This window comes from Aulonocara stuartgranti (genome assembly GCF_965226115.1).
Source record: "Aulonocara stuartgranti genome assembly, chromosome: 9".
In the NCBI taxonomy this organism is placed as follows: Eukaryota; Metazoa; Chordata; class Actinopteri; order Cichliformes; family Cichlidae; genus Aulonocara; species Aulonocara stuartgranti.
The window spans coordinates 22156421-22181695 of NC_138960.1; the positions used below are offsets into that span (position 1 = coordinate 22156421).

Consider the following 25275-nt stretch of genomic DNA (forward strand, 5'->3'; position numbering starts at 1 on the left):
TAGAGGCGGAGAGACTCGGCAAACTGCCGGCGGAGAGGCTGAGTGACGGTGTGTCTCCCTGCGGTGAGCCGGTACTCCAGCAGGTAGGATGATTTAACCGCTCGCTGTCCTCACTGCGCTCATTTAAGAGCTGGGGGAGAATTTAAAGAGGCACAACCTGACTTCCCGAGTTTAAATATTGCCCCGCTGCTGCGGAGTGGTTGAAGGAGACATTTAGCTTGCTTGTATGTAACTAATGAGTCCTGTTTGATTCTGAGTGTCGCTTGTGGACAGTTGATATATCGAGTAGAAGTCAGCCTGTGCAGGATAATGAAGGTTTGTGACGCTAACGCGTTTTGTTAAATTATAATAAGCGCCGGTTTTGTCAGGTTAACCGTCAGCTGTGTCCTTAAACGCCTCATAGGTTTCACTACAGAAATACTAAACTAAAGCTGGGTATTTAGAGACCAGAATTTGAATGTAATCTACAGGTGCACGGAGCCTACTGCTTGGAGTGACTAAATGTCAAACATAATTATTTACAGCTACTTAAACGTGGGAAATTACTAAATTAAAAACAAACAAACAGTTAAAATCATTATTTAATTGAAATAAAGCCCTATTTGAATTTTCAGCTTCAGAAAGTCAAGTGAAAAACACCCATACAGTGTTGCTATGTTTCTTTTATGAATAGGTGAAAGGTTTTAATGAAAACAGATCTTTAACACGACCTTGGTCAAAACAACACCTGGCTGACTCACAATCACGTTGGACAGTTGGATGTAGTGAGCAGTAGGAACGTGCCAAGACAGGGAAAGCTAGATTTGTCCTAATCTTGTAAACAGGATTAACACCTCTTTAAGTCCTGTCACCCCATACAGAGAGACGGGCCAGGATGAGTCCTGGATGTGTATCCAGCCATTTTTGTAATCAACCAAAAAAGTAAAGCTTTTTATTATATTATTGTGTTATATTTGTATTGTGCCATAAGTTACATCATATTAATACAAATTGATTCCTTTGAATGAGGAAGACGCCCACACAAATGCTGACATTTGAGGCAAAAGCCTGTTGGTCTGCTGACTAATTTGCTGATGAGCTGTTTACCATCGTTACCAGTTAGTTTTTATTTAATTATTTTTGGATTTTTGCTGAAAAAGTTAATCATTATATTATATTTTAATTGACATTTCTGATAAGTGACTCATCATTTAGCATTTATGTTACCAATCCTAAGTATTTTATAGTGTTAGCTGTGTGTTTTTGACTCTTTTGGTGGACAAACATGTGTGGCAACGTGGACATTTTATTAATCAAAATGGGTAATCCCTTATTCACAAGGGATTCCACACTGGGTAGTTTCCATATGTTTGATTTGGGGGATTTGTTTGTTACACATCCTGACACAAGCGATTTATGTCTCATCCCAGAATGGAACCAGAGACCTTTTGCTTGGTTGGTTAATTTGTAAACCTCTGCACTTGATTAATGGTATATTAAATTAAATTAAAGGTATATTTAAAAAATGATAAAGAGATGAATAAATATGAAAATAATTTAGTTCCAGCCCACCTGGAGGTGTAGATTTTTGTACTTGACATTATTCTTAGCATTTTCGCATGTTAAGACCATTTTTTTTTTTTTAAATTAAATGTGTATACGTGATTAGTTGTCCTGAATAGTCTTTCTGTTGTTTTTAAATGTCTCCCACTGGCAGAATAGCAGAGGTGTAAAGATTGTGAAACTGTGACTGAAATTGTGTTAATAAAAATATCAGAATGATGCTACTCTGTTTGTGCAAAGACTTCCTGCTAAGTTGAGGTTTTCTTACGTGACATGCGCACACGTGCTGTCTGCTCAAGAGCTGTCTGCCATATTGGATGAGATACGATCACTGGTTGCTAAGGAAATGCGTATTCCTCAACTGGTTGGCAGTGGTTACTGGAGGCGTCTGGCTGTTGCTTTGGTTGCTAGCAAATTGTTATGGTTATGTTTGTTTCTTTGTCTGCAAATACTCTCAAACAACTAGCCCAGTGGTAGCAAAATTTGGAAAAAGTACGACACAGATGAGAAATGGAGAAAGTTCCCCTAGTAGACAAGTTCGTCACTTACATTAAACTATGACCGCAGCAGTACGCTAGCGACCAAACCAATCACAAGGAGCTTTTTGGCCAACTTGTTGGGAAATACAGGTTTTTCCCTATCGACAGGTGGTTGCAAGGGAGTCACTAACCAGTCTAACTAACCAGGGCTTGCGTGACTGGAATGTTAGCGTTTTCCAAGTGGCTGCCATCAACCTCTGGGAACCATGGTTAGCGAATACAATTTTTCCATCATGACCAGTGGTTGCAAGATGATTGCAGACCAGTCTAGGCCTGTGTGTTCATTTACATATGATTTGGCACGTGCAGTGCTGCTCTCTGAAATCCATTCATTTCTATTGCTTGCGCTGCACAATGATGGTTTCTTGCTGCGCAGTGCCAGCGTGGCGTACTCAGGGATGTGTGGTCAAAGTTTGACCTAGTTCGACTGTACCTTTGCCTGACCAATTAAAAACAAGTCTAGAAGACTATGAAGAAAGCATGTGCGTATCCGAGTTTGGTGAACTTTTTGACACACATTTACGTGGATAGATAGATAGATTGATTTAATACAACACAAACTCTTGTAGAGGATACAAAGTCAAAGAGAGACATGTTTTGAAATGACAAGGACCAGGTGTATCTAGTACACGTAGAGCAGCCGCAAAAAATGACATACAAGCAGAGCGCAGCGGCCAGCGCAACACAAACTGTCCTTCGCTCTAGCTAGTGGTCAGCGCAGCACATGCCCTCTGCCCTCTCGCTCTTTCATGTCTGTAAACACTCTCCTGATGACTTTATGGACTCAATCTCTAGTTTCACATCATAGTGAATAAAATGTTAAGTCCATATTGAAAATTATGTTTTAGTTTTGTTTTTTTGGTTGTATCTGACAAGTTGTTGGGCAACAACTTATCAGTTACAAGCTGAAATGAGTGTACAGTTTCACATCCTCGTTCACCTCTTGCTTGCCACATCTAGTTTTAGAACATATGTGTATTCATAAAGGCACTTTGTAGAACAATAGAGGATGTCCATCTTTTATGCTGTTGGTAGGTATGAAGCAAATCATGAGTTTGGGTAGTTTTTTAATCACCTCCTAGTGGAAAATAAGGCTCCATATTGTTTTTGATTTGTATATTCTTGTTATGTTCTGGATGAATTCAGTTAATTTCAAGTCTGCACACTTTGGCCCCCCAGCTGTACAGAACATCATACCATTCTATCTTTAATGTGGGAACCTATGAGCTAGTCTGCGGCCAAATTCTCTGGGGATATCAGCCAGTATTTTCAGACTTTCAGTGCAGCCTGGGGATATCTGGGCCAAGACTTAACTTTCTGTCTGCAGGGAGAAAGCTTAGAGAAAAACTAATAAAGAGCTAGAGTATGGTGGCCAGTAAAGTAAATTGACAGTTTACCTACATGCAACCAGAGCCTGTTTAAATGTCACTAGGCTTTTGTACTTTTAATACATACCAGAATAATCAAATGTCTTGCCCCATATCTACATTCTGCAAATTCACATGCACATGTCTGTTTATAGAGCTTATGATGTGTGTGACGGAAGTGCTGTGGGAGTTGAACTCATTCTAAATTTGGTCATGTGCATTGCAGATAAAGCAGACTGTGGTCAACAGCACTCAACAGGGAGCTCTGATTGTTGTTTTTGTGTTCTCATCTAGACACTTCTGTTTTGAACACAACACGAGCGTTGCAGTTTTCAGGGTACAGCTTGCTTTGGTTGACAGTAGGACAGGAAGTCACAGGATATTACAGGAACTCTGTGCACACAGTGTAATGCTGTTATCGTATCATTAAACACCACGCAACATTCAGTAACCTTTGTGGTCTTCTCAGCACTGAACACCCAAGTTTGAGATACATTGCTGGTATTCTATATACATTCATGGTTTCCATAGAATGAGTAACGGCTATCTATGTCTTGTGCCAACAGATCAGATTTAGTTTAGTCCATGACCTACATTTGCATTCTTAAATATGAAATATTTGGATGGTGATGTGCTCTGGCACCTGTTGTTCTGCATAGTTTTTCACATTTTGTAGAGTAAATTATTATTCAAACCAAAATCCATTGGATCAAAGTGTTCCCTGAGGGTGTTTTGCACTGCTTGTAGACACATTTCAAGCACAGGTTGTCTGTGACTGGGGGCCTGGTGCTGGATTATGTAAGCGTTTTAGCTAAGGCCTGGGGTAATTTTTCCCTCAGTGCATGTAGAAAGGTCAGAGGAGCTGTGCTGCATGGCACAAACCAGGAGCAGGCTGCTTGAGGAGGACAAGGGGGGTAAAGGAGGAGGGAGCACATGGAGTCCTCAGGAAGGACACCTGTAGAGCAGCGGGACCAGCGTCTGCACCTGAAGTCCCTCTGGACTCTAGTGAGTTGGGGTGCTGCTTTGACTTCTGTCTTACTGAATAGTATGAGCAAAGGTGGACTTTTTCACCTTTACTCATTTTATAATAAGAGTAAAGGTTGGTGTTTGTGTTTTTGTGGTCATTTATTTAAGAAATGCAGGAGAGAAACTGATGGATCTGTGAATGATACTGTGTTTATTTATTGGTCAGTCTGTATATCATTATTTCACTTGACTGTTGAGTCAGTGGAAAGGGAGAGTGAGGAAAATTTGTGTAAGACAACAGAAATGTATTGAATTTTCATTGATAACGAGGAATATTAGAAGGTGAAATTAGATTCTATAGAAAAATTAGTTGATTAAGAAAAGGGATTAAGTTTTCCTTCCTTGCTTTTTCCAGCCAGTTCACTGTGTGATCAGCTTCCCAGTAGGTATCTTATCTAATGTGAATATATCTACTCTTGTAAACCTGCTCCAGTCCTTTAATCCTAACTTCATTTTACTTTCTGCTGCAATCACTAAACATCTTTACGCTATCTTTAGGTTAGGTTCATGATACTGATGAAAAGGTCCTGATGTGCAGAATTAATGGCTGTAGATATGACTGGATCTCCAAAGGACCACATTTTGCGTATTCATCATTTTCAGCTATTATCAGCAGATTGTAGTTCGCTGAGTATGTTTTTGGTCTAATGTCTAATCGCATTAGAGTTTAATTGGAACACTGGCTGCTGGTCTTAGAGGCTGAATGGTTTCAAAGTCCAAGCAGCTGGTAAGCAGCTCGCATCTAGTCTCTTAATTGTTGTCCCAAACACAACACAATAACACATTTTTTTTTTTTTTTTTTTTTTACCATTTAGGCCACACAAATATGAGAACTCCTTATCTGCATGTCATGTTTCCTGTTGCAAACCCATACATTAAAGCATCTGAACTCACATTAAACCGCAGTAATTGTAGGTGCTGAGCAACATGAGAACATATAATGACAATTGTATGACTTCGACTTACGTCCTGAAGGGATGAAATAAGGTTCAGTAAATACAAATTTGAGCTCTGAAAACATGGCCTTTGTTTGCTGTGGTGTTACGAACGTACATGAGAAAAGCAGGAAACCCCAAAACTGCATTAGCCGGAGTAATGACGTAATGTAACCTGGAAGTGTAATGTGATAGCTTGTGTACGAGGGACGCATGAGACAGTTCTGATAAATGTAACCACAACTGATTTTGTCAGTGATCTGAGTCAATGACATTGTATTTTTACATTGTCGTAGTGTTGTGTGTTGTTGTGTAAGAAGTTTCTTTTATTCATTGTTTACTCAATCTAGATTTAAAACTTACACACCGCTTAAAATGTTTAAATCAAAGGCATTAACCCTATTTTACAGTAAATGCAATAAAATAAAATTAGTGTTGAAATCACTGCATATTATTTAAGTTAGAAATATCCTTAAAATGCATTTGGTGGGTTTTTCTGAAGTGACTTTTGTGATTATAAACAGCATAGGCCAGAGTTCACCTTCAAACCTTTTAACCTAATCCACTTGGGTGTGAACTCTTTGTCCATATACACATCATGTTTGAGCTACGATGAGTCCATAAATTGTAAATTTTATGCTTTTATTTTAAACTTTTAAACCATCACAGTACAAGAATTGTGTACTGCAGTGGTGGTAAGTTGCAGTTCTTACTTAGTTGTAATATATCCGACTGTCCACAGTACAGAGTCCTATTACACTGACTGACTTGTGCTTTATTATGCAAGCTAATACAGGGGTTGTGTTCATGGAAGACCTCGACTGAGAAATATCTTATTACATTTGGATTCAGGGATAATGTTGTTGTATGAATACCAGTAGAAAAGGGATCCCGCTGTGTTAACAGTTTACAGTTGACACAGTTTGGACTCGTGCTGCACTGCCTCTGTATTGGGTTATCTTTCAGCACCAGTAGATAGAAAACCATCAGGTCACAAATCAAATTCATCTAATGCAAAAAGGTTTTGCCTCATCTGGCCGTCTCTCCTGCCACAGCAAATGATATTGAATCGTCAGCCGGATGGACTATGTCAATGATCTTTGGGTTGTGTTTCAAATTAGATTCCCCAAACTTTACCAGCTCATGAGTACCACCTTTTCACATCTTATTATTATTGTTATTCTCTTTCAGAGGTCCTTATTGTAATAAGGGACGCGTTGTAGTGTCCTTTCGACTATTCTTTGAGATTCATAGCACAAAATGAAAACAAAGAACAAAAAAAGAATGATTTTACTTTGCTTAGCTTTGAGTCAGCAGACATGAATGACCTGAAACATTCAGAGAAGATTAATAATATGGCTGTTAATGACATGTCATTATAGCATTGATAAACTCTGGTAGAAATAAAAATGACTGCTTAACCACTGAGTCAAAATACCAGAAATGTTTTTCTAAAGTGATCTGTGACTAATATAAAATGCATTCCTCATGTCCCCTTCAACAATAAAAGGTGATGAAGCAGACATGAGGATTTAAAGATGAGAGAATAATATAATTATATGTATTTAAGGCTTCAGTGCTGGTGATGATTAGTGAGTATGATGTGCATAAAAAGTACAGAAATGTTAGTAAAAATAAAAAAGTTATGAATATCAATAAAAATACAATTGTGCTACCAGTGTGTAACAATGCATTTTATTTTCATTGTAGCATTTTTTTGAATTCTTAATTAACCTAAATTTGAGGTTTTATCACTCCTTTTTCCTCTAACAAAGTCAGGCTGACATGTCAGACAGGTTTCGCTTGTTTATGTAAAACTGTACATAAAACTATCACAGATTTATTGCTAGCTGTACAAACTGTACAAAGGTCTTTTCTAACTGCTTAGGATTGTTATGTTGTTAACACTCAAACTGGTTACAGAGAGATTAACTAGATGTGACCCAAGTTGGGTCCCATTGATTGTAACTTCTGCTCCTTGTGGACACAGAAACACTTTCAAAAACGTGCTCTCTGGTCAATTCTACATCAGCTGCCTCGGTGCTGTATCTGAGGCACTGATTAAGTCTCGATCGCCTAGGACTCTTTAAGAAAATGGGACAGAGCCACTGTGTTTAGGGACTGGCATGCATTTCCTTTGCAGGCTATTCTGAACAACAGGGGCCTCACGACAGGAACCATGTCCTAGAAAGACACAAAAATGACCTCATGATTTTATTCTGCTGTTAATCCAGACAATATAAGGGGTTGGAAGGTAAAGTGTAAATTAACGAAAGCTATTTTTGCTGACAGGTGAACACCATGAACTATGTGGGGCAGCTGGCAGGCCAGGTGCTGGTGACAGTAAAGGAGCTCTATAAAGGGATCAATCAGGCCACTCTCTCAGGCTGCATTGACGTGATTGTGGTCCGACAGCCCGATGGGACGTTCCAGTGCTCTCCTTTCCACGTCCGCTTTGGAAAACTGGGGGTGCTGCGCTCCAGGGAGAAAGTAGTGAGTGTCTGCTTCAAGTAGAAGTGCACAGGTGTAAAAATCTGCAAATGTGTGCGGTGAATTTAAATGAAAGCGTGCTTGCTCTGCTCTGAAGGAAATATTTGAACCTAAACATTTCGGTATCCTGGAGCAGATTTTAAAATAAATGTAAAACATGTCTGTTTAAATGTTAACAAAAACGACCATAGAAATGTTTTTAGATAGATCATAATGGCTAATTTTATATTATGTGGGGTGTCCAAGGTTGCACAATGAACCTGTGTGTTATCAAGAAGCTGCACAATAGATTTTCTGGTCATCTGACTGCTCTTTGCCTCTCTCTTTCCATCTCAACCACATTATCATCCAATCCACTCTCTGCTTCTAACAAGAGCACACTGCACTCTCTCTATTTATAGCCTCTGTATAGTGGGTAACTGAGGATGGAGACAGAATACATAGACTAAAGCTCAATTCAGCCTCTTATTCCCAGCTGATCGAGCTTCATCCTCTTCAAAAACCTTGTCTTACATATAGAATAAGCCCGTCTGTTGTAGACTTGCAGGAAGGACTGACAGGAACAGGAAGTAGTCTGTGGTTGACTGAAGATGTTTTCACTTACTCTGTAAATCACAGAGAGGTTTAAAACATTTCTTACTACAAACCAAGCAGGAAAAAATAGAACACAGGTGTTAAATGCCCTGCACCGTGTGACAATTTAAAGGTGCTGGGAGTCACTTAATCAGCACAGCTGAGTTTAAAGTAGAAGAGAATTATGAAAAACATTTTTTTCATGGTTTAAAGAACAGGTTATTTCCAGTATTGGAGCAGATCAATGGAAAATTAAAAAATGAAAACCTTTATTTGAGTCCCTGGGTTCCTTCTGGAATTCCATGCATTTGTTTATGAGATCATCAGTGCCTCTGCTGATTCCCTGCACTGAGCACCAATACTTGAAGATGGCTTAAAAATGGAGGCCAATAATCACTAAAATCAGCAGATGACTGGATACCAGGAAAACACAGCTAACATTAACATTAGCAGGAGAAACACAGTTGTTTTTTCTTTAGTCTGACCAACTTTTGGTGAATGCGTGAAACAGAGCACTTACTGTACTTCACTGAACACACTTGGGTGTTAATACCAATAATTTGGGGGATTTAATGCTGAGAGCCTTTATGGCTTGTTTGTTTTAAATAATAGGCAGAAGTCATGGCGAGTAGTTTTCTCTGTGGCTTAACTCTAAAGCTTCTGTGACGACATACATATTGTGCTTTTCTCATTAGGGTTTGGTAAAAAAAATCTGAGGCCATCTGAGGAGAACAGAGTTTAAGCATCTTTTGAAATGTTGTTTGACTGCAGATTGATATAGAGATCAATGGAGAACCTGTGGAGCTACACATGAAGCTTGGAGACAATGGAGAGGCCTTCTTTGTCCAGGAGACGGAGCAGAACAATGTGAATTTTACCCACATAATATGAATAAAATTGAGCTGAATTATCTATCGTTGCTCTTTGTACATGTATTTATTTTTTTCTCTGAAACAGGAGATTGTTCCAGCCCATTTGGTGACCTCACCTATCCCTACAGAAGAGCCTCTGTTCAGGAGCAGAGAATCCAGATGTGGGGGAACAACAGCAGAGACCAGCCAGCCCCTCAGTCTGGAAGAGCCAGTCTCTGTAAACCTCCACCCCTGCTCCAATTCAGCTGGTAAAAAGAAGAAGAGACGCAGGAGAAAGCACAAAGCTGAGCCACGTAAGGAGGAGCAAACGACGGCGTCTGCAGCCGGGGAGCTGGAGCTGTGTGATCTCAGTTCAGATGAAGAGCAAAATGCACAGAGTGGACGGTGAGGAGACATGTTTACTCTGAAAATTGAAATTTGACCTGTTCTTCAATGTAACTAAATTATTCATTTGTTGTTTCCTGTCCTCAGAGCATCTTCACTGTCTGCAATGAAGGAAAATATGGACCACAGACAGCATTCCCCACTCACCGCCCTTGAATGGGACAGCTACCCATTCTCTGATGGCGACTGGTCGCCCTGCACTACGTATGGCCTTTTCTGTTTCGTCCATTCAGATGTTTACAGAGTTCCTACAAGCAGAAAGATCAAACACTTACACATTAAATCAGACTGGGCTGAATAAAACAAATTATTCCTACAGCATCATTAGAGCTTTTATTTTTCTTATATCAGGGAGGTGCCTGAGCCCATGTCACCGAAGAGTGACTCTGAGCTGATGGTGAAGCCGTCAGAGAGCATGCTCAGGACTGAGTCGCACATGCAGTGGACCTGGGGGGAATTTCCAGAATCTACCAGGGTAAGAGTCTAAAACTTGGACTAGTGCTAGTTCATATCATTCAGAATTCTAAAAGCTATTTATTGTGTTCAGGTCAACAAAAAGGAAAAATGGGAGCCAAAGACTTTGACCATCACTCCCTCAGAGAACACACACTTCAGGGTTATTTTGAGCTCTGAAGCTATGGAGGAAGAGTCCAGAGGAGGACGGGGAACAACAGATCCCGTTTGCAGTATTGTAAAACCTGAGCCCCGAACCATCAAACCTGATGAATGTAGCTGCAAAGCGCAGCCCCCTGCTGCTTCATCACATGGTGCAAACAATACAGAACCCAAGCCAGACCTTTCAAGTTTGATATCGAGCAGCTTTACACCAGAGCCCTGCCCAAGCAATGCTGACCTCAGTGCAAAAAATGCAAGCAAGGCCAGGTGGACATCTTCATCTCCCAGCCGCCAGGACAGCAGCTCGACTGCCAGCGCAGGTAGTAACCAGACCGGAGACTCTGCAGCTGTTTGTCCTGATCCAAGTGCCAATTCAAAAGCCACCGACTCACCCATCAAGAGAAGGGGTAACACTTTTACCTTAATCTGAAAATGTCATATATACTAAAGGAATTTGTTTAAACCTACAGATTTAATATAGAAAAGTTTAAACAAATCATTAGCAGGAGAAAGCTTTCCTGCAATTTCTGATGCAGAAGCATGTCTTCTTAGAAGTGTGGGAGAATTGTTTAGATGAGGAGGAGGGAGGCTTTGAATCTTTCATTTCATTTTATTACAAAGAGAGGTCCTCCCTTACTTGATCCCCCTGGCACAGTATAATATTAATCACAAGGATAAGAAAAGACTACAAAAAGAGACCCAGCAGTTCCCTGTTTTTGAGAGAAGAGCTACTAATAAACTGTTAAATCGGTCCCTGAAAATGTAAAGCAAATATCATAAGAAACAATCCATACAAATAAGTCCAAGATGAGGAAAAAGTTGAGAATTTTTCAGAGACACTCTTTCTGACTTGAACCCATTCAGAGTATGTGAATGCTGACAGGAAGGATGTGGTTTCTGTTCCGGCCTGAGTTCATACTCTGTCTGGGGCTGCATTTTGTACGCGAAAGTGAAGTGAAAAAAAAAAAGTCAGCAATTTCAAAGAAGTCAACCCTTTGTTTTCATTTCACAAAGTTGTGAGGAAGAGGAGCCAACATCAGGGACCAGAAGATATTTACCTGGAAGACCTCACCGCACTCGAGCCTGACGTTGCTGCCCGGTACTTCCCAAAAAGGTACATACCTGGAAACCCTTTCAGCTACCCTGTTCTGTCCTGCACCCTTAGACATGGTGAAATAAACACTGTATACTTTTGAAACACAAATATGAAAACTACTTTCTGATTTTAGTGTCTAAACCTGCACTCTTGTTTCAGTGAGTCAGAACAGGTCAATAAACACTGGGTGGAGACAGGACAACGCTCTGGATCCCAGTCACCCCAGTCAGTGGGGAGTGCAGCAGCAGACAGTGGCACTGAGTGTCTGTCTGACTCTGCTGGAGACCTGCCTGATGTCACACTGTCACTGTGTGGAGGCGTCGGTGAGAACTCGGAGATCTCTAAAGGTAGCTGTAGCTTTCCCTCCCTGGAAGTCTGACTCTGACACCTTGTGCTTGTGCCCTCTGGATTACGTGCTGGATCTCTGCCAGTGTGTCATTTTCACTTTGGGGAGGTTGAAGGCAGGCAAATCTGGTGTGTAGGGCAGGCCAGCACCCAATGACATGCACCGTCACTCTAAATGTTGTCAAGATGTTACAGTAGAACTCCTTTAGCAGGAATAACCGTCTCACCCTGAAGGACAAAGTCATTGTACGCAGCCGTGAATGTCGAAAAACAGCGAGCATGCTCCTGGTTGCACTTGTTACCTGTTGACCTGCCTTTAGCCTCTTGAGCTAAAAATTGAAGGTTTATAGCCAAGGACACATGTTTAACACAGAAGTTTATGTTTGAGGAAAATGCAGATGTGCAAGAGGTCAAACTTTAATTTTCCATATCAGTTATTAAACTTGTGCGAAACAAATAAAGCTTTGAATTATTTTGAAAAGAAAAGCAGGGTATATATGTTTTTCACTTACAGCTCCTCTGCAATATTAGTTTGCAGTATGGGTTGGCATCTTTATTTTTAGTGTGGCTCACGATGCTCTCTTTTCTTCCAGAAAAATTCATGGAGCACATCATAACCTACAATGACTTTGCAGAGAATCCAGCAATTATTGATAATCCTAATTTGGTGGTCAGAATTGCAAACAGGTGAGTCCTCCTGCTAACCAACAGGTGCACTGTTTCATCAATGTTTTTTATAATCTTTGGAACATCCAGGTGTTATACCTCCTTATATTTCAGGTATTATAACTGGACACTGGCAGCACCATTGATACTCAGTATGCAAGCTTTCCAGAAGAACCTGCCAAAGGTATCCTTTAGTGTAAAGTCTTAAGATTTATCTGCTTACATCTGCACACTTATACATATGCTTCTGTTGTTTGACTGACAGGCTACAGAGGAGGCCTGGGTGAAGGAGAAAATGCCAAAAAAGTCGGGACGCTGGTGGTTCTGGAGAAAGAGCAGCGTGAAGCAGGTGTGTTTCTATGAAATTAATAACTTCTTACTTTTTATGTAACACTCCTATTTTCGAGTGTAGCGGGCAGTAATCAGTAGCTTTGAATTGTAAATGACGTGAGTTAGATGAGAAACAGGTTACCTAAATGCATCAGTAACCATTACATCACTCACTGCTTTGCATCATTATGTAAAGACTCTTCACTACCTTATGAAACAAACTTTTACTGCACATTGTTTTTTTTGTTTTTTTTTCTATTTAGTTATCATTAGAGACCAAGTTAGAGAGACAGGAGTCTCTGACCACAGAGAGCCCTTCCCTCCACCAGGCCCCAGAAACACAGTGAGTCAGCAACAAAGCTCTGGCTTCCTCACAACACTACAGTCACACATCAGGACGAGCAGTGTTGGGTAAACATGTCCCACAGAGGGTGGATTAGCATGTTAGTCAGCATGCAGTGCTGTCATTACATAACTCTAAATCAGTACGAGTCCAGGAACCAAACAAAAAACAGTTTAAACATTAGTTTGAACTAGCAGATTCTATCTTTAACTATTGTAGAAATCATTGAAAGTGCTTTCAGTTTCAGTGTAAACTGTGTCAAGGGCAAATGAATACTTTAAGTAAATGAATTAGCAGGTCTGCTGCCCTCTTTTGACTATAAATGATGCTGCAAGGTGGAGTTTCGTTCCCTGAAAGATATTTGATATAGCATAAATATGTCACTGAATTGTCCTGCTATTGTGCCTATTTTGACGTTGCTTCACAATGACTTAACTCTTTTCTGGGCCAAGGCCCATTTTCTCTACTCTTGACACCATTTGCTGGTCTTCTTCAGGCTGTACTCTCCTCTACAGGCAGAAAGCTTCAGAGTGGTCCAGCGATGATGAGACTAAAGAGCTGAATGCTGCGGCTCCTGCTTTAACACCTACTGAGCGCGCGCAGACGGAAAATCAAGCACCACAACCGTGTCACTCTTACAAGAAATCCCTCCGCCTTTCGTCCGATCAGATAGTAAGACCTCGCACCGCTGAGTGATTAACTGGGAAAAACTACAAGCAGACTCATTTGAGTCGTTTAATTTCTGTTTCTGTGAAGTGCAGAGAAAAGCCCTAGATTAGATATTTTATTTATTTTGTTTACAAAACATCCCATCATTGACTCAATGCAGCTTTGAGCTACAGAACAGAGTTTTCTATGTTTATGCAAACTGTAGTAAAATCTTATCAAGATGATTTGTAAAATGTTAGAACACAAGCACAGGCATTCATGCAGAAAGTGACAGAGATAGCACACACATATATAAACATGCTGATAAGTGAGAATGTGAACAATAAGGGGGGGGAGCCTTAAATTACATTTAAGTTTATGGTCTCTATTAGGTAAATGAAATGCTAAGATTTAGTGGCCACAATAGCAGGATGTTAAATGAACAAATGTATTATATCCAGCATTCTTATCAAGCTCAGTTACTCATGTAGTGGAAGGTATCTTATATTGCAAGTAATACTTCACTTTCACACTTTTTGGTGTAGTATTTGTGTTTAAAAGAAAACTTTAATCATTGTGTCTCTTACAGGCCAGCCTGAAGTTAAGAGAGGGGCCAAATGATATGACCTTTAGCATAACCACTCAGTACCAGGGAACGTGTCGCTGTGCAGGGACCATCTACCTGTGGAACTGGGACGACAAGGTCATCATTTCTGACATCGATGGGACCATCACCAAGTATGGGGAATAAGTATACTGAAATAAATACTTTGTATTGTCTTTATTTCATGAGATTTCAGAGTGTTTTGAGTCTTATATGCTTTACGGCATATAGTAGAGTGCACAGGGCAAAATATTTATCAGCAACGGCATGCTAAAAGGGTACTAATTTGCCTTTCTGCACAGTCAGAACTGCAGTTTCTCTGCTCAGACTTTAGAGGTCAATAGACAAGCCTGTGGAGTTCATATTGCTAAGCACAAACCTTGTCACTTGGACCAGTAAAAGACATGGAGGCAAGAGTTCTGTTTATTTGGTGCTATAGATGCATAAATGCTAAAAACAGGCCATTTTAGCCCATTATGAGGTGGTTGCTATGCATCAGGATGACACCATTATATATGATATAGATGAGAACCTCCAGGGGCCAAAGATGTACCTGTGTGCCAAGTTTGGAGGAGTTTGTGGACAAACAAACAGATTTTGTGTATCATTGTAGTATTTAAACACTTTCCTAACATGCTTGTCTCAATCTCTAGTTTAATATCTAAATAAAGAAGTTCATTTAGTGCCAGTTAGTGTAAAATAGATGATAAAATTGTGTTTTCTTTACCTATTTAATTTGTTGTTGATCAATCGCTACTCTCTCAGGGTGCAGTGTCATCAGGCTCACTACACTTTTGTGACTTGTGGTCTTTTAAATACAGTCTGAAGTAATAAGCACTATTTTAACCAATTTTAAAGGTGAATATGCTCTCTGAGCTTTAATGTCTCATTTTAATTAATCACAGATGTTTTACTTGTATTGGCATTTAAATTTTTTATACTTGAGTGTACAGGTTGGAGTGTTATGATGGTAAACTTCTCTAATTTGTTTTGTTTGATAATACGCAGCATCCAGTCATCAAATATGGATCTGCAGTATCTATTCCACTCATCATTTTTATGCTCAGCTCTGTTATAGTATTTTACATCTACTTTCCCCACAGATCAGATGTGTTTGGTCAGATTCTACCTCAGCTTGGTAAAGACTGGACCCACCAGGGAATTGCTAAGCTTTACCACTCAGTGCATGAGTAAGAAACAGTAACAGTTTCCATGACTACACTCTGTTAGGCCACAAAGACGTCAACAAGTAACATGAACATCTTTCCACTGCAGGAATGGCTACAAGTTCCTGTACTGCTCGGCTCGAGCCATCGGCATGGCTGACATGACTCGAGGGTATTTGCACTGGGTGAACGACAGAGGGACTCTGCTGCCTCAGGGACCCCTCCTCCTCTCCCCAAGCAGCCTCTTCTCAGCCTTCCACAGGTAAGAAAATAATAACCTTCCTTGTCTTATGTACTGCTTGTTCCAGTCAACAGCGCTATTTGAATAGCTGAGAATGAATACATGATTTAAGATGCACAAATAAATGTTTGTGCTTCCCAAGAGAATAACAGTGACTGTAAAACAGAGTTATAGAGGAAGCCTTTTATCACAATGCAAATTACAATCATTTTGCTTTTTCTTTTCCTTTAATGAAATGTTATTTTAGCTCCAGTCACACGTTCTCACACTGTGGAGCAGCTGATGACCAGAAACTTGAAAAAACAAAACCTGCAAATATTATCTTTAGCCTGCATCATTAAAATGAAAAGTTTAACTCCTGTCGGTGTCGTGCATTGTGGCTGCTCATTAGATGATTCAGTCATTCAGTGAGTTTGAAAGTCATGAAAAATGAGCTCAGTTAAAAGAAGGACACTCCAGCAGCAGAAGGACTGAGGTTGATTCTTTAATTCTTTCTTTTCTTGTTAGAGAAATCATTGAAAAGAAGCCTGAGAAGTTCAAAATCGAATGCCTCACAGACATCAAGAACTTGTTCTTCCCAAACACACACCCCTTCTATGCTGCCTTTGGAAACAGAGAAAGCGTGAGTTTCTCAATTTTGTCCCTGTGCTGTTAGTACTTTTGAGGTTTTTCTCTTTGAGATCTGACTGAATTCTTATGATAAATGAATGAAATTATACTTTTTCTCATTTTGCTTTTGTATACAAGGATGTGTTTGCCTATAAGAAAGTGGGCGTTCCTGCGTGCCGAATATTCACAGTGAATCCCAAGGGGGAGCTGATCCTCGAACAAGCCAAAGGCAATAAAACATCGTAAGTAGGCGACCCATCCCTGGAGTCAGTTTGTGTCTGCCAGCTGTTTCTCTCAGACAGACGGTCATTGTTTTCACTGCTGCTGTCTTGTTTTTTGGCAGATACAGCCGGTTGAGTGAGCTGGTGGAACATGTTTTCCCTCTGCGGAGTACACAACACAACGCAACCTTCAGCTGCCCAGAGTTCAGCTCCTTCTCTTACTGGAGAGAGCCCATCGCTGAGGTGTGCCTCGAGGAGCTGCTTTAACTTGGACTACCAGACCCCCGAACACTTTAACTCTGGTTATTTTGTTGACTCTGCAAAGGCTTAATGCCAGTTACGTTCACATGTCCGAGAGCTTTGTAGACCACTAAGACAGTTTGGAGTATTGATTCACTCCATATTGCAAATATATTTCCTTCATGCGCCTCGTTATTTAAACTTCACAGAAAAAAAACTTTATCTGAAGGCTTTTGCAAAGTTTTCCTTACAGGAGCAGAAGTTTCTTAAGGACTTGTATAGACAGTGGAGCTATAACAGTTGGTGTGATCAGGTTGTGCGACATACGAAGCATGATCACAAAGTCCTGTGACTTCATGCAGTTTTAAAAAAACTGCACCTTATCTAAATTTGGACAATTTCCCATTCAAGGTCGTCTCCTTGTGCACCTCTGGTCTACTTCCAGCACTGCTGCAGTTTTATTTCACACTTTTTTTTTTGACTATTTACACTTTTGTGTTTTACAAGTTTAACCAAAACTTCGGTGTTGATGGTCGTCAGTGGTGTAAGAGCTCGGTGTCTGGGTACGAGACTTTTTTTTTTTTTTCTCCCCACGTTGTTATTGTATTTTGTACCTTGATTTTCTTTCCTCGGGATCAGACTGTCACTGTGGACTGAAGCACGGTTGTGTGCTGGCACGCAGCAGATTTTAGCTAAACCAACACAACCGATTCTGACCATATTGCAAGTTTTTCCTGAGAATGAAAATTTTACGTTAAAGATTTAGTATTTTTGACAAACTGGAGCACATTTAGGGCACATTGAAGGCACACGTACAAATGAAAAGGACAGTGTTGTGAAACCATCAGCAATGCTGGAAGTAGTTTAGCAAACCCAAGAAGACTACATATGAAGGGAAATCACAAATGTAAACTGGGTATGATTTGAATATTTTGTACGGGTGAGTCATGGAGTTATATTTGCAAATTTTAGTGGTGTATGCAGAACGGCTGCGTAAGCATCCTTTTGCCGCCTTATTTTATTTATAACAATCTTATTTAATGTGTAGTTTTAAAAAGCTGAAGGATTTTGCATTAATATGCTAAGAAGAAAATTGTGAAATGATTTGCTTGGGGTTTAACTGTATTACTGTGATTTTAAAAAATGCTGCTACTAGAAAATCATTTTATTATTTTCACTTCATTTTTAATTTTTTACTGATGTTTTGGCAGACGTTACTGTCAGTAAAATTTGTTGCACTCTTTCTATGAAAGTAATACACTTTGTGTGAAGAGAACACAGTAATTTTTTTTTTTTTTTAAGTTTTAAGGTAATTTTCCATTTAGAGTAAGGAAAGTTTCTGCTGCTTTGAGTTCTTTTCTGTAGATCGCTGTGATTACTTTGTGTTGATGTAACAGCGCGAGCACAAAGAATGACCAAATTTCTGATGAATACATGATACAAAAGCAGAAATGTAATTTTTTTTTAAGGTGTCAAAATGCAGATTTGCTGTACATAACTAATGCATAGTAGTATATTTAAAGTATGTATAGGACTGAAACAGTTAAAACATGTTGGATGATGCATTAATAAAAGAGACTTTAAAGGATGATCGAGACTTATTTTATACATTTAGCATGTGTGTCTCTGTTACCTCAAAGTCGTGGGGGATGCTAAGAGTAGGGGGAAAAAAAGTAACTTAGTGGTTTACTTGATTACTCTGTGAATGTGAGGAAACTTCCACTGCTACACACTAGCATGCTCAAGCAAATATTTGAGAACTATGTTAAAATTTTACAATAAAAATGCAGTGTAAACTATATATTAATACTCATGAAGTGAAATCATCTCAGTTATTTGGAGATTAAATTATATTATAGCTATAACATCACAATGAGCTCGAGTATGTCATCAGTAATGTGCACCACACTTCACTCTAAGGTGTCGGTTGTCTCTGAAAGCAGAGGAACTACCGCTTTGATGTGCTGGGGTAGAGAAGCGCAGCGCTGAAAGATGACACGACCTCAGATGAGGCTGAGACAGCGAGCTTTCCAGCTTTTAAGACGAGTCGTACTTGGTCTCCTCGCCTCAGTGAAAGAATCAGGCTCGCTGATGTTGAACTGGTGCAGTTACAGAGTTCGTGTGAATGCAGAGCTGTGACACCAGACATGAAACCAGCAGAGTTCAGCCTCTGGATGCTGCGACTAGACACAAATAGGACTGCGTCAACCTTCTCTCCTTGCTCGGGTGTCAGCACAGCGGTCACCAGATAACGGCCATCCATCGGAGCTGTGAAGATGCCTGAGAACACATAACGATGCAGTTAGTTGAGATTCTTACCAAACACAGTGGCACAAACTGCAATATTTATGCAACTATTTAATCGATTTGGTTTACATTTTGTAAAGTTACTGAGCTCCAGAGGATTCAGACTAATAATCTTGGCTTTTCCTGTAGCAAGATTATTTTCAGCAACTTCATAAGTTAAAGTCTTTCATTAATAACACAGAGGCGTAACTTTCAGGGGGGTTAGGGGGGTTATGACCCCCCCCAATAATCAGACCTAACCAGTATAACCCCGCCAATAAAATTATGAATTGTCTTGCATAAATAGGCTGTTGATTTTCTTTACTCGTTTCAGTTATTACCAGCAAAATAGTTGCATGTTTAATCATCTGGGAATTTACCCAGATTTATTCTTGACCCCCCCAATGTTCAGCACAAAGTTACGCCGATCAATGAAGAGATTCCTGCAAAATAAAATGTACCATCTTTTATCCAAATTCAAAAAGGTAGCACTTGCACTAAACTTCAGGAAAAGGGCCAAAAAGCCCAGTTTCATTTCATAATAATAACTTTTTTGACTTGCTTCTTACCTCAAAGTGTGTTTAACACTAGAACTACATTACTTGTGTCTCCGGTGCAATTGGGTCATTTATAGTTTGAGCTTAAACAATTTATCAATGAAAAATTGAAATCAACAAACAAAAAAAACAACAACTGATTTATAAATGCAGAGGAAAATGTGGGGTAAGACTAAAAAAACAGATACCTGTCTGAGGGTCGTAATGTCCACCATCATTGACCAGCACCTCGTTGAATCGGATGATACCGACAACTCCTTGAAACGGTGGAAGAGTCAGACCAGCTGAGAATGACACTTTCTCCCCTGAATACAGGAAAGGAAACATCACAGGCTGCCAAACATGACGATAGCAGAGGCAGGAATTTGAATAATCAAAGTCTGACCTGAAGCCATGACACGTTTCAGAGGAGGGGGTCTGAGAGGCATGCTCACATCTGTTGATCAAATAAAAACAGCTTCATTCACTCTTCCTGCGCTCGGCTGTAATGCAGGACATTTAAAAAGGAACACTTACCTGAGCTCACATGAGTTCTGGTCTGGAGGATGTCGGTGGGTTTTTGTGGGGATGCTACGAAATAAAACAAAAACATAAGTTGCGCGAAACAATGTTGTGTACTGCATGTACGGTTGTGGTTGTGTCTCCACCTGGAGCTCCAGCAAAACCCTGAACAGCCATCATGATCCCATCTGTTCCTTTGGGCAACTTGGATGAAGTCATCTCTCCGGGGGGTCCCGCCTCTCCGGTTTCCATCACAGGCAGCTCCGAGAGTGAGGTATTCATGGGGCCAGCAAATACCTTGGGCCCTTTACTTGACCCCTGGGGCTGTCTTGTGTCAAACACTCTAACCGGAGCACCTGAATAGAATAGATATGGAGTGAGGGTTGGGAAAAGGCTAAAGGTCGGTGAAAAACACATGTCTGGAGGGCAGATGCTTTAAGAGACGATACACAACCAGCTGATTTGTTAAACATCATGCCTATAACTCAGTGGCACATTCTTGCAGTCATCTTTCTAATATTACATTTGATGCTACTTTATCTTAACTCATTCACTGCCATTGACGTCTATAGCCGTCAATTGCAGTGAATGAGTCAATGGGTTTAACTCATTCACTGCCAATGGCTGGCAGTGAATGAGTTAAGAAACACCTTAATTCTTCATGGCACATTTTAAGCAAGGTGCTGGTATCTTTCCTCAGATTTTGGTCCTTGTTAAACATGACAGCACTGAGCAGTTGCTGCAGATTTGCCAGCTGCACATCCATGATGTGAATTTCCTGTTTCAGGACATCCCAAATGTGCTCTGCTGGGTTGACATCTGGTGACTGTAGAGGGCATTTGTGTGCCTAGAACTCCTTGTCATGTTCAAGAAATCGCTTTGGGATTTGATGTTGTTTTATCCTCCTGAAAGCAGACATCAGAAGATGGAAACCGTGTATTCATAAAGGGATGGAGAGGTTCACCATTACACCACCATCACCAACCTGCACTGTAGCTATAAGGCAGGATGGTTCAGGCTGTTTATGCAAGGTTATGACCCTAACATCTGAATGCTGCAGCAGAAATGGAGATTCATCAGATCGGAAAACACTGTTCCAGTTTTGTTGAGCCTGTGTCAACTGTAGCTTCAGCTTCCTGTTCTTATCTGACAGAAGTAGCAGCCAGAGTGGTCTTCTGCTTCTGTAGCACATCTGCTTCAAGAATCAATGTCTTGTATATTCAGAGATGCTCTTCTGCATACCTTCGTTGTAATGAGTGGTTATTTGAGTTATTATTTCCTTCATGTCAGCTTGAAGCACTCTGGCTACTCTCCTCTGACATCAACAAGACACTTTCACCCAGAGAACTGCTGCTAAGTTTTTTCTTTTTCTGACCATTTTCTTTAAGTCTTAGAGAGCAGATCAGCAGTTTCTGAAATATTCAGACGAGCCTGTCTGGCACCTACAACCATCCCATTCAGAGACACATTCTGATGCTGGGTTTGAACTTCAGCAGGCAATCTTCATCATGCCTGCATGCCTAAAAACAATGAGTTGGTCCAGTGTGATTAGATAGTTGGATTGATCAGATAAACAGGTGTTCCTAATAAAGTGTCCAGTGAGTATAGCATGTCTGTGAACAGAAATCTGCTATAATAAGATGATTAACACCTCCTGATATAAAACCGGTTATAATTTTCAGATGGTATAATTTTTATACCATCTAATATAAAAGCTACATCTACTGCTATATGTACATGCACATAAAATACAGAAATGTGACTGATGCATAATAAGCAATCCTGCACACTGATGAAGTGGCAACTTCTGGGCCTAAAAACTAATCCAACACAAAGTGCCAAAACTGCAGTATCTACACTTGAGGCTGACTCCATAAGCAAGTCAATTGCCAAGTTTTTGGTAGGTTTAGAGAACCAATCGTTACTTAGCCTTATGTAGCAAAAGTTGGGATACTTTACGAGGGAAGAAAGTCATGATGGGTGGAATCTGTAGGCTGCAACTGCAAATCATCAGCGTAATTTTTGTAGTACCCCCTCCCAAAGCCACTGAGAACAGCAGTTTCAACTTTGGGCCAAGCAATGCTGTGGTGCTGTGCTGGTGTCAGTTTTTTTTGGAAGCAGTGCTTTTAGATTCCCATGTTAAAATGTCCAACTTTACCACAGAAGGAAATATATTTATAATCTGATACAAAAGAGAGAATGGCTTTGTTATTGCTAATTTTCTTGCTCGTGACAACTGAAGGCAGGGCGTATTTTTGTAAAACGCAACTGCTTAACTATGAGGGTAAAAGTTGCACGATTAAGGGCGTGGGTGCTCTGAGTGGCAGGCCAGTGCTGCCAGCTGTCAGCTACATGTTGTACCAACAAATCTGAGTTATTGAACTGAACCTCTCAACTATATTTCTGGTACTGGTGCTTACTGGAAGAATGCTTAAGTGTTTGAGTGCCTAATGAGAAATGTCTGCACACCTGAAAGAACAGTAGGTGATTCAGAAGAAAGCAAACTTTACAAAAACAATTAAACATGATCCTGCCCACCTGTATTCTTGACAAAGGTCGAACAGGCGAAAGCGTTGCAGTCTGATGAATGTGCCAGTTTTATCTGAAGCAAGAAGACATGCCTGCTGTTTAACTAATTGGTGTGTGTCATCTGGCTTCAGATGAAGCTGATAAAGCATAGCAATACAATTTATGCTGTGCTCTCTAATATCTCTCTCTAATATATCTCTTTTTGCCTATGGGAAGCATGTATATTGTAAATAGAGTTCACAAACCAAAGGGTGAGTACGCCAACCCTTTTTTCGATAGTTGCCAATGGTTGAGTGCAGAGATCAGGAGTTTGGATGGCAGTAAACTTTATAAAGCATATTGAAAGTACACGGTAAGATGCTCCTGGTTGTGCTTCCACCATATGGGTTTCACATTAAGCAACACTAAAGTGTGTTTCCAGCAGTAACGCCTGACAGTCCATAGAAATGTTAAACATTGTTTATTCAGTTTTTTGACTTCCAAGAAACCTGAAGTTGTTTTCATGATTAAAGTACGGCTACTGCTGAACCCTCATTAACAGGCTAGCAGCGAGTGATTATCTGAGCTTGTTATTAAAGACATTAGCAGAGAAAAAACGAAAAAAAAAAGACTAATACCCCATTATCCATCATTTACCAAAACCACACATCTTGGTGCATTCACTAACCTACAGGTGAGGTGAACCGTTGGTGTTTATCATCTAGTGATCTTTCCAGCTTCAGGCACATTACTCATTATTGTTACTCTTTGGTCTACAACATCTAAGTTGCTCTACCAAAAAGGAAAACCAGCACATAAAAGACATACCAGCAGCATACCAAGATACGGCCACATGTTCAATCGCCACACAGCTTATCCCCTCACCCCGGGGAAAAGGATCGTTCACTGCAGAAGCCAGAGAAATCTGCTTGTTAAACGCAACATGTGCAGAGAGACCAGCCCGTGGCAGTAAAACAGCACAGGGGGTGTGTGTCTGTGAATGTGCACTGTTTCACTGGTCTGTGTTTCTTGGTCTTGTCGCTCCTCGTACAGGGCGAGGTAGATTCTCTGGAGAGTCATGTTTGATCTGAGGGACTGTAAAGCGTTTTCAGACGCAGTGTTACAAGGATAAAAGACGCGAACAAAGGATGTATGCCTGCACACGAAAATGCTTGTCCTGATGAAAGAGATTAGCTGTAAACAAATGCAGCTTGATCTACCATCCACCACAGATTTTCATTCCTCCACCAAAGCAGCATGGGAAATCCTCCCTCTGCTGTTATTCCCTTAACCGCCTGATCCAGGCTTCAACAGCCCCTTGTGTCACAAGAACTGCCACTTTCCACATTACATACCGCATTGTAATAACTGCAATCTGGTGCATATTGACTTTATGACTCACCAAAAACACATTAAGCTCTTAAGGATATGATTTAGAAATCAATAAATCCAGCCTAAGAATTTCATGCTGAAAGTACCCCCAAAAAAGGGTTGTTGCACAACATTTCTGTCGGAAATAATGTCACACCTCCTCCACCAGAACAATGAAGCATACATGAGTAGCCACAGACAGCAGCACACAAACAGTGCGGACTGTGTTTTTCTTGGGGGCTTTTCTACAGGTCCCATCTTGTTTTTGGTTCATGGGGTTATCATATTTGACCGCTGACCAGAGTGTGTGTGCCTTATCTCTAACAGGTCATTAAACTACAAGCACCAACCACAAGCCTTGTCACAATCAGGAAAGCATGCTTTCTAATCTCAAGAGGTTTCCATAATAGAGCTGTACTTTAAGAATCTCAGCTCTCCTTGTCAAAGACATGAAAAGGATGTGTTTTAACGCAAGGGATTGTGGGGAAATGGGTATGTTTAAATATGCAGACATACATGGCAATACAGTATATAAGGCAAAAACAGTGTTTGTACAATTCCAACTTTAACATTGAGCTTTAAAGGCTATGTTTGTTATTACCACCTTTAGTCTATTTGATATTGCATGGCGGTTCAAACTGTGTTTTTCTGTGTTCATTATTCCATTAATTTGGAGCAGATCCCCAACACCAAAGGCTGAAATGCAGCGCCAAACCATGACAGCGCATCCACCACGTTTTACAGTGTCTTCTTCTTTTCTGACCGCATCTGTACAAGCTAACAACCACTTGGAATCATCATTCCATAAAACCTGTTGCGACTGATTTTCAGTCCAGTTCTTTGGCATACCTCAGCTCCCGAGTTCACTTCCTTAAGAATGGAAGGATGGCTGTCAGTGGCTTCTTGACAGCCATCCTTCCACTGAGACCATTTCTGATGAGGCTTGAAGGAACAGTATTGGATCAACTTGAATTGGACGGCTAAAAAACCCAAACAAACCTATGTTTTTCTGAAAATGTTGAGGACTGGATTGAAAATGATTGAAAAAGCACCCAATGGCCATCAAAAAAACTCCAGAAAGCCTTGAGAACTATTCCTTAACAACTCTTTAAAAATTACAGTCAGGTCTGGTTGATTGGAGGCAAAATAAGAAGAAATGAAGCGGAGCCCAAGACATTTGCACAGCATATTCGGTTAATG

At 40.3% G+C, this 25275-nt stretch overlaps 2 protein-coding genes across 2 annotated transcripts in view; one reads left to right on the forward strand and one right to left on the reverse strand.

Moving 5' to 3' along the window:
- Window positions 1-18435, forward strand: LOC309714000 (phosphatidate phosphatase LPIN2-like). The gene is made up of 20 exons (XM_082546026.1): window positions 1-83; window positions 7702-7902; window positions 9244-9339; window positions 9430-9728; window positions 9816-9932; window positions 10080-10203; window positions 10276-10750; window positions 11358-11457; window positions 11599-11786; window positions 12378-12471; window positions 12565-12634; window positions 12716-12799; window positions 13044-13123; window positions 13639-13795; window positions 14361-14509; window positions 15479-15565; window positions 15651-15803; window positions 16290-16404; window positions 16530-16633; window positions 16735-18435. The coding sequence occupies exons 2-20, from the start codon at window positions 7711-7713 to the stop codon at window positions 16877-16879; spliced, it is 2829 nt and encodes a 942-aa protein (XP_082402152.1). The 5' UTR covers window positions 1-83; window positions 7702-7710; the 3' UTR covers window positions 16880-18435.
- Window positions 18411-25275, reverse strand: part of emilin2b (elastin microfibril interfacer 2b) — a 12434-nt gene continuing 5569 nt past the window's right edge. Inside the window, exons 5-9 of the mRNA XM_082546025.1 lie at window positions 20343-20552; window positions 20212-20265; window positions 20081-20131; window positions 19884-20000; window positions 18411-19132 (exon numbers count right to left, since the gene is read on the reverse strand). Coding sequence (XP_082402151.1) covers window positions 18801-19132; window positions 19884-20000; window positions 20081-20131; window positions 20212-20265; window positions 20343-20552 — 764 coding nt within the window. The 3' untranslated portion in view covers window positions 18411-18800. The remainder of the gene's footprint in view (window positions 19133-19883; window positions 20001-20080; window positions 20132-20211; window positions 20266-20342; window positions 20553-25275) is intronic.

Coding starts and splice junctions, on each gene's coding strand:
- LOC309714000 (XM_082546026.1), top strand. CDS start 7,711: ATGAACTATGTGGGGCAGCTGGCAGGCCAGGTGCTGGTGACAGTAAAG. Junction 11,458..11,598: donor GCCCGGTACTTCCCAAAAAG/GTACATACCTGG, acceptor CTCTTGTTTCAG/TGAGTCAGAACAGGTCAATA. Junction 12,472..12,564: donor GTGGTCAGAATTGCAAACAG/GTGAGTCCTCCT, acceptor CTTATATTTCAG/GTATTATAACTGGACACTGG.